Source organism: Schistocerca piceifrons, chromosome 7 (genome assembly GCF_021461385.2).
Source record: "Schistocerca piceifrons isolate TAMUIC-IGC-003096 chromosome 7, iqSchPice1.1, whole genome shotgun sequence".
In the NCBI taxonomy this organism is placed as follows: Eukaryota; Metazoa; Arthropoda; class Insecta; order Orthoptera; family Acrididae; genus Schistocerca; species Schistocerca piceifrons.
The window spans coordinates 81,998,174-82,011,759 of NC_060144.1; the positions used below are offsets into that span (position 1 = coordinate 81,998,174).

At 42.5% G+C, this 13,586-nt stretch overlaps 1 protein-coding gene across 1 annotated transcript in view; it reads right to left on the reverse strand.

Annotated features, from left to right (window-relative positions):
* Positions 1 to 13,586, reverse strand: part of LOC124805138 (modular serine protease-like) — a 224,167-nt gene that overhangs the window by 61,399 nt on the left and 149,182 nt on the right. Inside the window, exons 6-7 of the mRNA XM_047265601.1 lie at positions 7,410 to 7,571; positions 6,826 to 6,947 (exon numbers count right to left, since the gene is read on the reverse strand). Coding sequence (XP_047121557.1) covers positions 6,826 to 6,947; positions 7,410 to 7,571 — 284 coding nt within the window. The remainder of the gene's footprint in view (positions 1 to 6,825; positions 6,948 to 7,409; positions 7,572 to 13,586) is intronic.

Consider the following 13,586-nt stretch of genomic DNA (forward strand, 5'->3'; position numbering starts at 1 on the left):
TCCAAAATATCAGTCCTTTCCAAAGGCCTCACCTTTTGCCCCATTCTCAAACTCAATCATGCAGGACTTGTTAAAGACCTTTCCTCCTCCTCCGAGTCCCTACAGTCGAAAATACTTTTTCACCACTAGCCCTACCAAGCAGACTCAACCAAAGACCAATGTTGAACCGTGACTGACTCAGTTCACTCCTTCATCCAACCATGATCCACCCCCTCTGACCCCAAATCACCCTCTGTTAAATTTCCTGAATTTCTTAACCTTGAACCTTGCCTGACAATCATTCCCCAAATCCCTCAACATGTAAAGTAACCTTACATCGACAGAAAGAACTGCAGTCCTCCATCCAAAAACTGATCCTGATCCAATGCTAATGGTGGATAAAGGCTCCAGCACTGTTGTTTTGAACTGCAAGGATTACCTGGTAGAAGGACTCCACCAGCTGTCAGATACTTCCACCTACAAACCTTGCCACGGTGACCCTGTTCCAGAAATCCAGCTGGATCTCCAGTTGCTACTGAAATCCTTATGCCCATCACAGAATCTCTCCCCAAAGTAGAGCTCTCTACTCACCCCTACCACTCCCCAACACTTCTGCCTTCTACACACTTCCTAAAGTCCATAAACCTAACCACCCAGGATGACACATTTTGGCTGGTTACTGTTCCATCAACTGAGAGAATCTCTGGTCTTACATGCCAACACCATCAGCCTATTACCTGGAACCTACATCAACATCTACATCTACATCAATACTCCACAAGCCACCTTACGGTGTGTGGCAGACGGTACCTTGAGTACCTCTATCAGTTTTCCCTTCTATTCCAGTCTCGTATTGTTCATGGAAAGAAGGATTGTTGGTATGCTTCTGTGTGGGCTCTATTCTCTCTGATTTTATCCTCATCGTCTCTTCGAGAGAGATACGTAGGAGAGAGTAATCTACTGCTTGACTCCTCGGTGAAGGTATGTTCTCAAAACTTACTGAGTTACTGAGCGTCTCTCCTGCAGAGTCTTCCACTGGAGTTAATCTAACATCTCCGTAACGCTTTCACGATTACCAAACGATCCCGCAATGAAGCACGCCGCTCTCCATTTGATCCCCTCCATCAACTCCATCTGGTACGGATTCCACACTGCTGAGCAGTATTCAAGCAGTGGGCAAACAAGTGTACTGTAACCTACTTCCTATATAAAAGATACCAAATATTTCCTCCACCAACTCTCCACCTGCTCGTCACTACTGATGCCACCTCCCTTTACACTAACACTCCCACTGCCCTTGACCTTATCACTACTAAACACTACCTTTTCCAATGCCCAAAAGATTACAAACCTACAACTTCCTTCCTACTTACCATGACCAACAATACCCTCACCCACAATTACTTCTCCTTTGAAGGAATTAACTGCAAAGAACTCCAGAGTACAGCTATGGGCCTCTGCATGGCACCATCCTATGCCAACCTGTTCATGGGACATCTACAGGAATCCTTCCTAAACACCCAGAATCCCAAACCCCTAACCTGGTTCAGATTCACTGTTGACATCGTGATCTGGATTGAGGATAAGGACACCCTATCCACATTCCTCCAGAACCTCCACACCATCCCTCCCATCTGCTTCACCTGGTCCAACTCCACCCAACAAGCCATCTTCCTAGACATTGGACCCCCCCTCATAGATGGCTACATCAATGTCTCTGGCCACCATAAATGCATCCACTCCAAAAACTGCCACCCCTTTCTATATCATAAAATCCCTTCCACACTGCCTCACCACCTGTGGCCATTGCATCTGCAGTGATGAGTGGTCTCTCTCGAAATATACTGAGGGTCTCATTGAGGCCTTTCTGTGCCATAATTACTCTCCTAACCTTCTACAAAAACAGATCTCAGAGTCTGAGTCCTTCATAAACCATAATTACCCACACAACCTTTTACAAAAACAGATCTGTCATGCTTTATCTCTCCAGTCACTCACCACCTCCCAAAATGACACCATCCAGCCACAGAGGTGCATTCTCCTCATGACTCAGCACCACCCAGGACTGGAGAACTGAATCAAATTTTATGCCAGGGTTTTTCAACTACCTCTTGTTGTGCCCTGAAATGAGGAATGTCCTACCCACTATCCTTACCACCCCTCCCACAGTGGTATTCCATCAACCGACACAATAACCTTGTCCATCCCTACACAATCCCTGCTCCCAAACCTTGCCTCACAGTTCATATTGCTCTAATAGATTCAGATACAAAACCTCTCCCATACAACCTCGATGCAAGACCTCTCCCACACATCTTCCCACCACAACTTACTCCAGTCCAGTAACAAGTGTTACCTATTCCATCAAAAGGAGGGCGATCTGTGAAACAGTCATGAAATCTGCAAACTAAGTTGCAACCACTGTGCCACATTCTATGTGGGCATTACAACCAACAAGTCGTCTTTCTGCATGAATGGCCACTGACTAACTGTGGCCCTGAAACAGCTGGACCACTCCATTGCTGAGCACCCACCCAATATAAAATTATTCATTTCAATGACTGCTTCACTGCCTGTGCCAGCTCAATCCTTCCCACCAAGAACAGCTTTTCTGAATTGCACAATATATCATACATTCCCATAACCCCCCTTGCCTCTGCCTTCATTAGTCATTGTCCTTACTCATTTAGCCCCTTACCTGTTCCCATTCCAGTACTACACAGCCCTCTATTCTGCCAACACACCAACAGTTTTTTTACTTATCTATTTCCCTGATTCCCCCCCACCCACTCACATATTGTCTAACCTCCTGACTGCACAGAGCTGCTCTACCCTCTCTCCACCCTGTCTGTCTGTGTGTGTGTGTGTGTGTGTGTGTGTGTGTGTGTGTTTGTTTTTTTTTTTTTGTTTTTTGTCCCCCCCCCCCCCCCCCCCTATTACTGATGTAGGCCTTCTTGGTCAAAAGTTCACTTTCTGAGAGTCTTTCTGTTGTGGCTATCTGTGACTCAGCTGTATGGTGGATATTAACTATCCTTTTCATAATGTTGTTATATTCCATCCTGGATTTTGCATTGTCCGTTTCTGTCTGAGAGTAGTTAAGTAACCTTTCTTATTACTTTTTGCTTTAGAAAGTCTCTCTCTCTCTCTCTCTCTCTCTCTCTCTCTCTCTCTCTCTCTCTCTCTCTCTCTTGCATGCACACATGCCCACAAGAGTTACAAAATTTATTTTGTTTCCTAGTCAATAGTAGCCTTCTATTCCAACAGTCAGAGTGCAGATACGTTTATAGTGTTAGCATCTCTCTGGGTTTCTTCATTTGATGAGTTACTAAGTAACATAGTCTAGCATGTATGATTGTGTATAGAAGTTAAGTGAAAAGAAGACTTCTTAGCAAAGAACTCGTTGCATCACTTTTAATTACAAGGCATCATCAGAAGTGACAGCAGTGCCTGGCATACATCAGTGTTGTGTGACATGACTCCTACTGTTCACATGTATAAATGGCCTAAGAGATAAACTCTATGAAGCTGAACACGGAAGTTACATAATTAGGAAACTATTAGAAGATGCAAATGCACATGTATACAATCAGCATCTGACTCAAATACTGGTAACATATTCTGAATACAGATACAGATAAATAAAAATAAAATAAAAGAAACAATTTTATTTGAATATACAATTGGCATTTAAACACCCATAAAATTCCTAAGACCTTCTGTTTGGAGCTTTTTGAGGTGGAATTACTAAAGTACATAAGTTTTATATTGAGAAAATCATGTGTCAGGCTTTGATTTAATGAAAAAAATTTATTGAAAAAATCCTGAGAAGCCACAATTCAGCAGCAAAAAACTTCACAGAAGTGCACAAAAAATGCAGTGGAAGACATTACATGAAATGCATTATTTCTTCCTTCAATATACACTGTGTGTCTGAAAGGAAGGTTGAGTCTTAATGTCCTGTTTACAGATGAAGCTCATGCTTGGATAGGGTAAGAATTAGGGTGCAGAAAAATCAGGTTCTTTTACTGCCCACAATGGTAAAATTAGAGAAATCTGGCTAACTCAGATGGAAGTCAATAATCTTCCTACTTGCATATCATACACAAACAGCATAGAAAGGAGATAAAATGATCTTATTGGACAACATTCTGTATCCCCATCACAAGTTGTATGGTGGGTCACTGAACACAATTGTAACATCAGCAATGTAGGAAAAGACAGATTGCTACTTACCATAAAGAAGACATGTTAAGTTGCAGATGGGCATAATTAAAAGACACTTATATTAAGCCTTTGGCCAGAGTCTTCATCAGTAAAAGAAAGACACACACACCGCTCACACACACAAACAAGCACACCTCATGCACACACGTCTGCCAACTCCAGCATCTCAAGCCAGAATGCCAACACAGTTGGGACACATTTGTAGATGCAGATCTACATCTACATCTACATAGATAATCCGCAAGCCACCCTACTGTGCATGGCATAAGGTCCCTGTACCACTACTTGTCATTTCCTTTCCTGCTCCAATCAAAAATAGAGTGAGGGAAAAACGACTGGGTACATGCATCCGTATGAGCCCTAATTTCTCATATCTTATCTTTGCCTCTTTAAGTGCAATGTATGTTGGCAGCAGTAGAACTATTCAGCATTTAGCTTCAAATAACAGTTCTCTAAATTTTCTCAATGGTGTTTCTGAAAAAGAACCTCACATTCACTTCAGTGATACCCATTTGAGTTACTGAAGCATCTTCGTAACACTTACGTGTTGTTCAAAGCTACCAGCAACAAATCTAGAAGTCTGCCTCTGAATTGCTTCAAAATCTTCCTTCAATCTGACCTGCTACAGAACCCGACCACTTGAATAGTACTTAAGAAAAGATCACACTAGCATCCTATATACGATCTCCTTTGTAAGTGGGCCACCCTCCCTGAAATTCTCCCAATAAACCGAAGTCGACCATTCACCTTCCTTACCATAGTCCTCACATGCTCGTTCCACCTCATATCACTTTGCAGCCATTATGCCATGATATTTTAAAGACTTGACTGTGTCAAGCACAACGCTAATAATACTGTATCTGAACATTGATCTTCTTACTCAACTGCATCAGTTTATATTTTTCCACATTTAGGCCTAGCTGCCATACATCACACCTTCTGGAAATTTTGTCTAAGTCATCTTGTATCTTCCTACAGTCACTCAACTTCGACTCTTTACAATACACCATGGCATCACCAGTAAATAACTGTAGATTGTTGCACACACAGTCTGAAAAATCTTATGTACACAGAGAACAACAGTGGTTCTATCAGACTTCTCTGGGGCACTCTTGACAATACTGTTGTCTTGATGAAACTCACCATCAAGGACAACATACTGGGTTCTATTCCCTTCATTCACAGTTCACAGTATGTCACACGAGAATAGGACAAGCTGAGTTTCACATGAGTGATGCTTTCTAAAACAATGCTGATTCGTACACATAAGCTTCTCAGAGTCAAAAAAAGTTTATTATATTCAAACTGAGAATATACTCAAGGATTCTGCAGCAAACAGGGATATTGGCCTGTAATTTTGCGGCTCCATTCTTTTACCCTTCTTACATATTGAAGGCACCTGCACTTTTTTCTAGTAACTTGTGACTTTAAGATAACCAAGAGGCTCATGATAAACGTGAGATAGGCAAGGAGCCAATGACACAGAGCACTCTTTGTAAAATCGAACTGGGATTCCATCTGGACTTGGTGATTTATTTGCTTTCAATTCTTTCAGTTGTTTCTCTATGCTAGGTATGCTTATTATTATGTCATCCATATGGGAGTCTGTCTGATGATCAAATGACGGGATGTTTGTGTGATTCTTCTATGTGAAAGATTTCTTGAATGTGATGCTTATTTACTGCTTCTTAAAAAGTGTTGTTAGTTTAGAATTCCTTATTAAATTGATAAAAATGTTTCTTCTGTGTCACTGATACACATCGTCACTCTGAATTGTCCTTATGGTGAACTCTCCAACAGCATGATGAGTGGGTCTAGTATCAACACAGGAATTACAAATTTTCTTACTTAAATTCAAGCATTTCAGCCAAAGCCTAAGCTTCCATTGGATAGTTGACTATAGATTTAGTTTAGGAATTACTTTAAAAACATGACTACCTTCAGACATGTGGATTGTACATTTTGTGTGTTTTTTAAATGACAGTCTCACTAAGTTGAGCCAAATGTCACAGCTGTTGATGAATAACTAGTTTTAAGACTTATAGCGAACATTGCATAAACTCAGTCCCATGTCTAAAATGCTTGGCAATTATTCAGTACAGAAAACTGTTCTAGAAAATTCCTTTCACTCGAAATATAGTTAAAAGCAGATAAAAACAGCATCTTAAGGCTCAGAAAATATGCCAGTTTAACTTAATTACTATCCACAGTAACAGAAATGTGAAATCCAGCCCGAAAAAGAAATGGTGAGTGCAATAGGAAAATTATAAATTACAATTCAGTTATTAAAGATAGTGAGACAAGATGACAGAAGTAATGCACTGTAAAATGTTTTACAGCCAGTACATTACCTGGTGATGGTTTAGGATACATTCTTCTCACATTCCACAGTAAACAAATATGCTCAGGAACCTGAAGGCTAAATTAATATCATTATCAGTCTACGACAAACAACAGCAGACTATTATTCTCATTTCGAATAAGGAATTTAATAAATGTTTTCATATGCCACAATTTCTTCAGCTTTTATGACTCAGTTTACCAAAAATGAAAAGACTGACAAATAAGGTTTTCTAACACCCTACATGAGCATGACAGTGAACCTTCTCATCATTTACTTACTGCTCGTTCTTGTTGGCCAGGATCTTTAGTGGTGTAGCTACTGTGAAATTTTCCTGCTATTACTCTGAAAAGTTCCTCAGGATATTTCACATACTTTGCATTGTTCCAGAAGCAAATAGCAGCTAAAGAAAATAAAAATAGAGTTTACTTCACTAATTTAAGAAAAATATCTCAGTGATATCAATAATCATTATTTTTAATTAAAAACATTATCAAAACAATGCTAAAGATTTAAATAGCCAAAGCTGCAGCAACAGCTGTGGCAGCAAGTAAGTGCAATGCAGTGTAAAGGGATTTTTTTATCTTGGGGAAGGAGGGGGGGGGGGGATGGAAAGAAGGAAAACAGTACATAAAAAGGCAGGCAGGCTGAAGAAGGCAATGGGTAATAAACAATAAAATAGAACACAAAAGGTAAACACTAAATTAAAATATATAGATAAGATACATTTATACTGGAGGGAAGGTGAAATTACAACAAATCCTGGAAGATAACTAGAGTGAATGGAAGAAAAGTGTTTCAGAAGTACAGTGTGACAAATGTTTCATACTAAAAATTAGAAAATATTAGAAAGACAGATACTTACATGATAGTACATATTTAAGAGAAATCAAAGAACCACCACAAATGTATTTGTAAATATTTTCCACATTTTTATAAATTGCCACATGCCATGGAAATTCTCTGTGTTGCACAGCTTCACCACCAGCTATAAGAGGGATGTGTTGAGGTCGGACCATTCCACATGCTAAACACAGAAATTATACAAATAAAGAAAGGCAAGAAATTGCATATGACTGTCCATATAATTTTATTCTAAAGAAAATCTCCACAAACTAATTATGCATTTGAATGGATATTCAAAAACATGAAATTATTATAATTATTTTATATAAAAACTAATATTATCTTGTATAGTGAAGGCAATTTTGAACATTTTTAAAAATTCTGAATAGTTTCTTCTATAAGAGAGAAAACACTAATTCATGCCATCAAAAAGTAAAAATTTCATAAATCTATGAAACAATATCATGAATATAATAGAGGGAAACATTCCACGTGGGAAAAATATATCTAAAAACAAAGATGATGTGACTTACCAAACGAAAGTGCTGGCAGGTCGATAGACACACAAACAAACACAAGCATACACACAAAATTCAAGCTTTCACAACCAATGGTTGCTTCGAAAGGAAAGAGGGAAGGAGAGGGGAAGATGAAAGGATGTGGGTTTTAAGGGAGAGGGTAAGGAGTCATTCCAATCCCGGGAGCGGAAAGACTTACCTTAGGGGGGAAAAAGGACAGGTATACACTCGCACACACACACACACACATATCCATCCACACATACAGACACAAGCAGACATATTTAAAGACAAAGAGTTTGGGCAGAGATGTCAGTCGAGGCAGAAGTACAGAGGCAAAGATGTTGTTGAAAGACAGGTGAGGTATGAGTGGCAGCAAATAGAAATTAGCGGAGATTGAGGATTGGCAGATAATGAGAAGAGAGGATATACTGAAGGGCAAGTTCCCATCTCCGGAGTTCTGACAGGTTGGTGTTAGTGGGAAGTATCCAGATAACCCGGACGGTGTAACACTGTGCCAAGATGTGCTGGCTGTGCACCAAGGCATGTTTAGCCACAGGGTGATCCTCATTACCAACAAACACTGTCTGCCTGTGTCCATTCATGAGAATGGACAGTTTGTTGCTGGTCATTCCCACATAGAAAGCTTCACAATGTAGGCAGGTCAGTTGGTAAGTCACGTGGGTGCTTTCACACGTGGCTCTGCCTTTGATCGTGTACACCTTCCGGGTTACAGGACAGGAGTAGGTGGTGGTGGGAGGGTGCATGGAACAGGTTTTACACCGGGGGCGGTTACAAGGGTAAGAGCCAGAGGGTAGGGAAAGTTGGTTTGGGGATTTCACAGGGATGAACTAAGACGTTACGAAGGTTAGGTGGACGGCAGAAAGACACTCTTGGTGGAGTGGGGAGGATTTCATGAAGGATGGATCTCATTTCAGGGCAGGATTTGAGGAAGTCGTATCCCTGCTGGAGAGCCACATTCAGAGTCTGATCCAGTCCCGAAAGTATCCTGTCACAAGTGGGGCACTTTTGGGGTTCTTCTGTGGGAGGTTCTGAGTTTGAGGAGATGGGGAAGTGGCTCTGGTTATTTGCTTCTGCACCAGGTTGGGAGCGTAGTTGCGGGATGCGAAAGCTGTTTTCAGGTTGTTGGTGTAATGGTTCAGGGATTCCACACTGGAGCAGATTCGTTTGCCACGAAGACCTAGGCTGTAGGGAAGGGACCATTTGATGTGTAATGGGTGGCAGCTGTCATAATGGAGGTACTGTTGCTTGTTGGTGGGTTTGATGTGGACGGACGTGTGAAGCTGGCCATTGGACAGGTGGAGGTCAATGTCAAGGAAAGTGGTATGGGATTTGGAGTAGGACCAGGTGAATCTGATGGAACCAAAGGAGTTGAGGTTGGAGAGTAAGTTCTGGAGTTGTTCTTCACTGTGAGTCCAGATCATGAAGATGTCATCAATAAATCTGTACCAAACTTTGGGTTGGCAGGCCTGGGTAACCAAGAAGGCTTCCTCTAAGCAACCCATGAATAGGTTGGCGTACGAGGCGGCCATCCTGGTACCCATGGCTGTTCCCTTTAATTGTTGGTATGTCTGGCCTTCGAAAGTGAAGAAGTTGTGGGTCAGGATGAAGCTGGCTAAGGTAATGAGGAAAGAGGTTTTAGGTAGGGTGGCAGGTGATCGGCGTGAAAGGAAGGGCTCCATCGCAGTGAGGCCCTGGACGTGCGGAATATTTGTGTATAAGGAAGTGGTATCAATGGTTACAAGGATGGTTTCCGGGGGTAACAGACTGTGTAGGGATTCCAGGCATTCGAGAAAGTGGTTGGTGTCTTTGATGAAGGATGGGAGACTGCATGTAATGGGTTGAAGGTGTTGATCTACGTAGGCAGAGATACGTTCTGTGGGGGCTTGGTAACCAGCTACAATGGGGCATCTGGGATGATTGGGTTTGTGAATTTTAGGAAGAAGGTAGAAGGTAGGGGTGCTGGGTGTTGGTGGAGTCAGGAGGTTGATGGAGTCAGGTGAAAGGTTTTGTAGGGGGCCTAAGGTTCTGAGGATTCTTTGAAGCTCCACCTGGACATCAGGAATGGGATTACCTTGGCAAACTTTTTATGTAGTGTTGTCTGAAAGCTGACGCAGTCCCTCAGCCACATACTCCCGACGATCAAGTACCACGGTCGTGGAACCTTTGTCCGCCGGAAGAATGACGATGGATCGGTCAGCCTTCAGATCACGGATACCCTGGGCTTCAGCAGTGGTGATGTTGGGAGTGGGATTAAGGTTTTTTTAAGAAGGATTGAGAGGCAAGGCTGGAAGTCAGAAATTCCTGGAAGGTTGGGAGAGGGTGATTTTGAGGAAGAGGAGGTGGGTCCCGCTCTGATGGAGGACGGAACTGTTCCAGGCAGGGTTCAATTTGGATAGTGTCTTGGGGAGTTGGATCATTAGGAGTAGGATTAGAATCATTTTTCTTCACGGCAAAGTGATATTTCCAGCAGAGAGTACGGGTGTAGGACAGTAAATCTTTGACAAGGACTGTTTGGTTGAATCTGGGAGTGGGGCTGAAGGTGAGGCCTTTGGAGAGGACAGAGGTTTCGGATTGGGAGAGAGGTTTGGAGGAAAGGTTAACAACTGAATTAGGGGTGTTGTGGTTACAGATTGTGTTGATTGGAATTTTGAGGTTTTGGGGGCAGTGGAGCTGAAGAATTTGTACAAGGTTGGGAGGGTAATTGTGATCCATAAAGGACTCAGTGAGACACTCAGTATTTTGGAGAGGTATCACTCATCACTGTAGATGTGATGGCCTTTCGTGGCTAGGCTATATTTTAGGGACATCTTGGTATGGAATGGGCAGCAGCTATCGAAGTGGAAGTATTGCTGGTGATTGGTAGATTTGATATGGGACAGGGGTACTGATGTAGTCATCTTTTGACATGGAGGTGAACATTGAGGAAGGTGACTTGTTGGGTGAAGTAGGACCAGGTGAAGCAAATGGGGGAGAAGGTGCTGAGGTTCTGGAGGAATCCAGATCATGAAGATGTCATCAATAAATATAAACCAGGTTAGGGGTTTGGGGATTCTGGGTGTTCAGGAAGGATTCTTCTGGATGGCCCATAAATAGCCTGGCACAGGATGGTTCCATCTCAGATAGCCATACCCCAGATTTTTTGTAGGTTATGCCTCCAAAGGAGGAGTATTGTGGATGAGAATATACTTGGTCATGGCGATTAGGAAGGAGGTTGTTTGGTTTGGAATCTGTTGGGCATTGAGAAAGGGAATGTTCAGTAATGATACAGCCATGGGCAGCATGTACTAAAAGAACAGGAGCTGTGGAGAGTTGGTGGAGGAAGCTGTTAGTCTCTTTTATACAAGGGGGTAGGCAATGGGTAATAGGCTGAAGGTGCTGGTCTATGAGAGCAGAGATTCTCTCAGTGGGGGCACAGTAACCGGCCACAATGGGGTGTCCTCGGTGATTGGGTTTATGGACTTTTGGAAGCATGTAAAAGGTAGGAGTCCAAGGAGTGGTAGGGGTGAGGAGAGATAGATGGGCCCCAAGGAGAGGTTGTGGGATGGGTCAAAGAATTTGAGGAGAGACTGAAGATCCTGCTGGATTTCTGGAATGGTGTCACTGTGGTAGGGTTTCTTGGTGGATGAATCTGACAACTGGCAGAGTCCTTCTGCAAGGTAATCCTTGCATTTCAAAAGAACAATGGTGGAGCCTTTGTCAACAGTTAGGATTATACAGTTGGCATCAGTTTTTAGGTGGTGGATTGAGAGTTCTTTCTGCAGATGTAAGGTTAGTTTCACATTGAGGGATTTGGGGAATAATGGTGAGGTGCGGTTTGAGGTTAAGAAATTTTGTAAGTTAACAGGGGGTGATTTGGGGGCAGTGGGGGGTGGATCATGGTTGAATGGAGGAGTGAACTGAATCAGGCGGCATTCAACATTTTTCTTTGGTTGAGTCTGATTGGTAGGGTTGGTGGCAAAAAGGTGTTTGCACTGTAGGGACTGGGAGAAGGAGAAAAGGTCTTTAACAAGTCTTGCATGATTGAATTTGGGAGTAGGGAAAGAGATGAGGTTTTTGGAAAGGACTGATATTTCTATGGGGTTAAGGCTTTTGGAGGAAAGGTTCAAAACTGCATTTTGGGATTGTTTAGGTGCTGAATTCTGTATGGTGGTGGGAGTGGTATTTTTTTAGGATCAGGTAAATGTAGTAGGTCTGTGAGACAGGGTTCGTCAGCCATGAGAGGATGTGGGGGAGGATTGGAGTTTGTTGTGGAGGTGGTGGACAGTGGCAGTTCAAGATGACATTAGGAAGTGAGGAGGGTGGAGAATTTTTTGAGGTGGTGATGTGCATGTTGCACTAGTTCCTGGAGGGCAAGAGTTTCAATGTATGATATGGGATCCCACTTTTTTGGGATTGCATAGCAGGAGAATTTTACAGATGGAGAAAAGGTATTGTGAGGAGGTTCAGGTTTGATTAACATGGTTTTGCAGGTCTCTGTTAAGGACTGGCAGAATCTGAACAGATGGAGGTCATTGTGGAAGGAAGGGTGGCAGCCAGAGATGGATAATTTGATGGTTAAGGCAATTTGGGGGGATTCCATGAGCCAAGCAACAATATTATGAAGAGGATAGTTGCTACTCACCATATAGCAGAGGTGCTGAGTTGCAGATAGGCACGACCAAAAAGGCACACACACACACACACACACACACACACACACACACACACACACACACACACAGTATATGGGACTGAATTCTTGATAGTGATAAGAAACTTTTCTGTATTGATGCAGATGGAAACAGCAAAGGTCCATGGTGCTGGAAAAAAATGCAAATAAATACATATATAATAAAGATTTTATTTATAACTTATGTATTTTTTCACTTTTCTGAATTTTGCAAGTGGGGAATTCTCCCTGCAATATATCCTACATTCCCATAACCTTCTTGGCATCAATCTTTGTTAGTGATTGTTGTTACCCATTGAGTGCCTTCCTTACACAGCATTACACAATCCTCTATTCCACCAACACACCCAGTCTTTTTACTTCTCTCCATTTCTGCTACCCTCCCTCTCACCCCCACCTTCCATCTAACCTCCCAACTGCACCTAACTGCCCTACCAACTCTCCACCTCATCCCTGCATGCTCCCACTGACAGCACTTTACTGTTCCCCACCCCTACCCTGCTATTCCTCCCCCCTCCCCACTGCAGCCTCCTCCCTTAACCCCACCCGGTTTCCTCTCCCACCATGTGCTACTGCTCGTAGTCTGGCTTCAGCTGCCAGAGAGGGTGGTCATGTGTATGTGAGTTGCATTTTGGTATGTGCATGTGTTGTGTGTGTGCGTGTTTGTATGTGTGTGTGTGTGTGTGTGTGTGTGTGTGTGTGTGTGCGTGTGCGTGTGTGTGTGCCTTTTTGGTTGTGCCTATGTGCAACTCAGCACCTTTGCTATATGGTGAGTAGCAACTATCCTCTTCATAATATTGTTATATTTCATCCTGAATCTTCCACTGTTTGATAAATCAATGGAAAAGTGTTGCAAACAACTGACAAGAAAATGCGGCAGGGGTGGCAGTGGGGAATGGTGGAGGAGATTGCATGAATGGTCAGGAAGTATGGAAGATGAACTTTAGTCGTTAGAAATTAAATGATATACCTAGAGTGAAGTTTT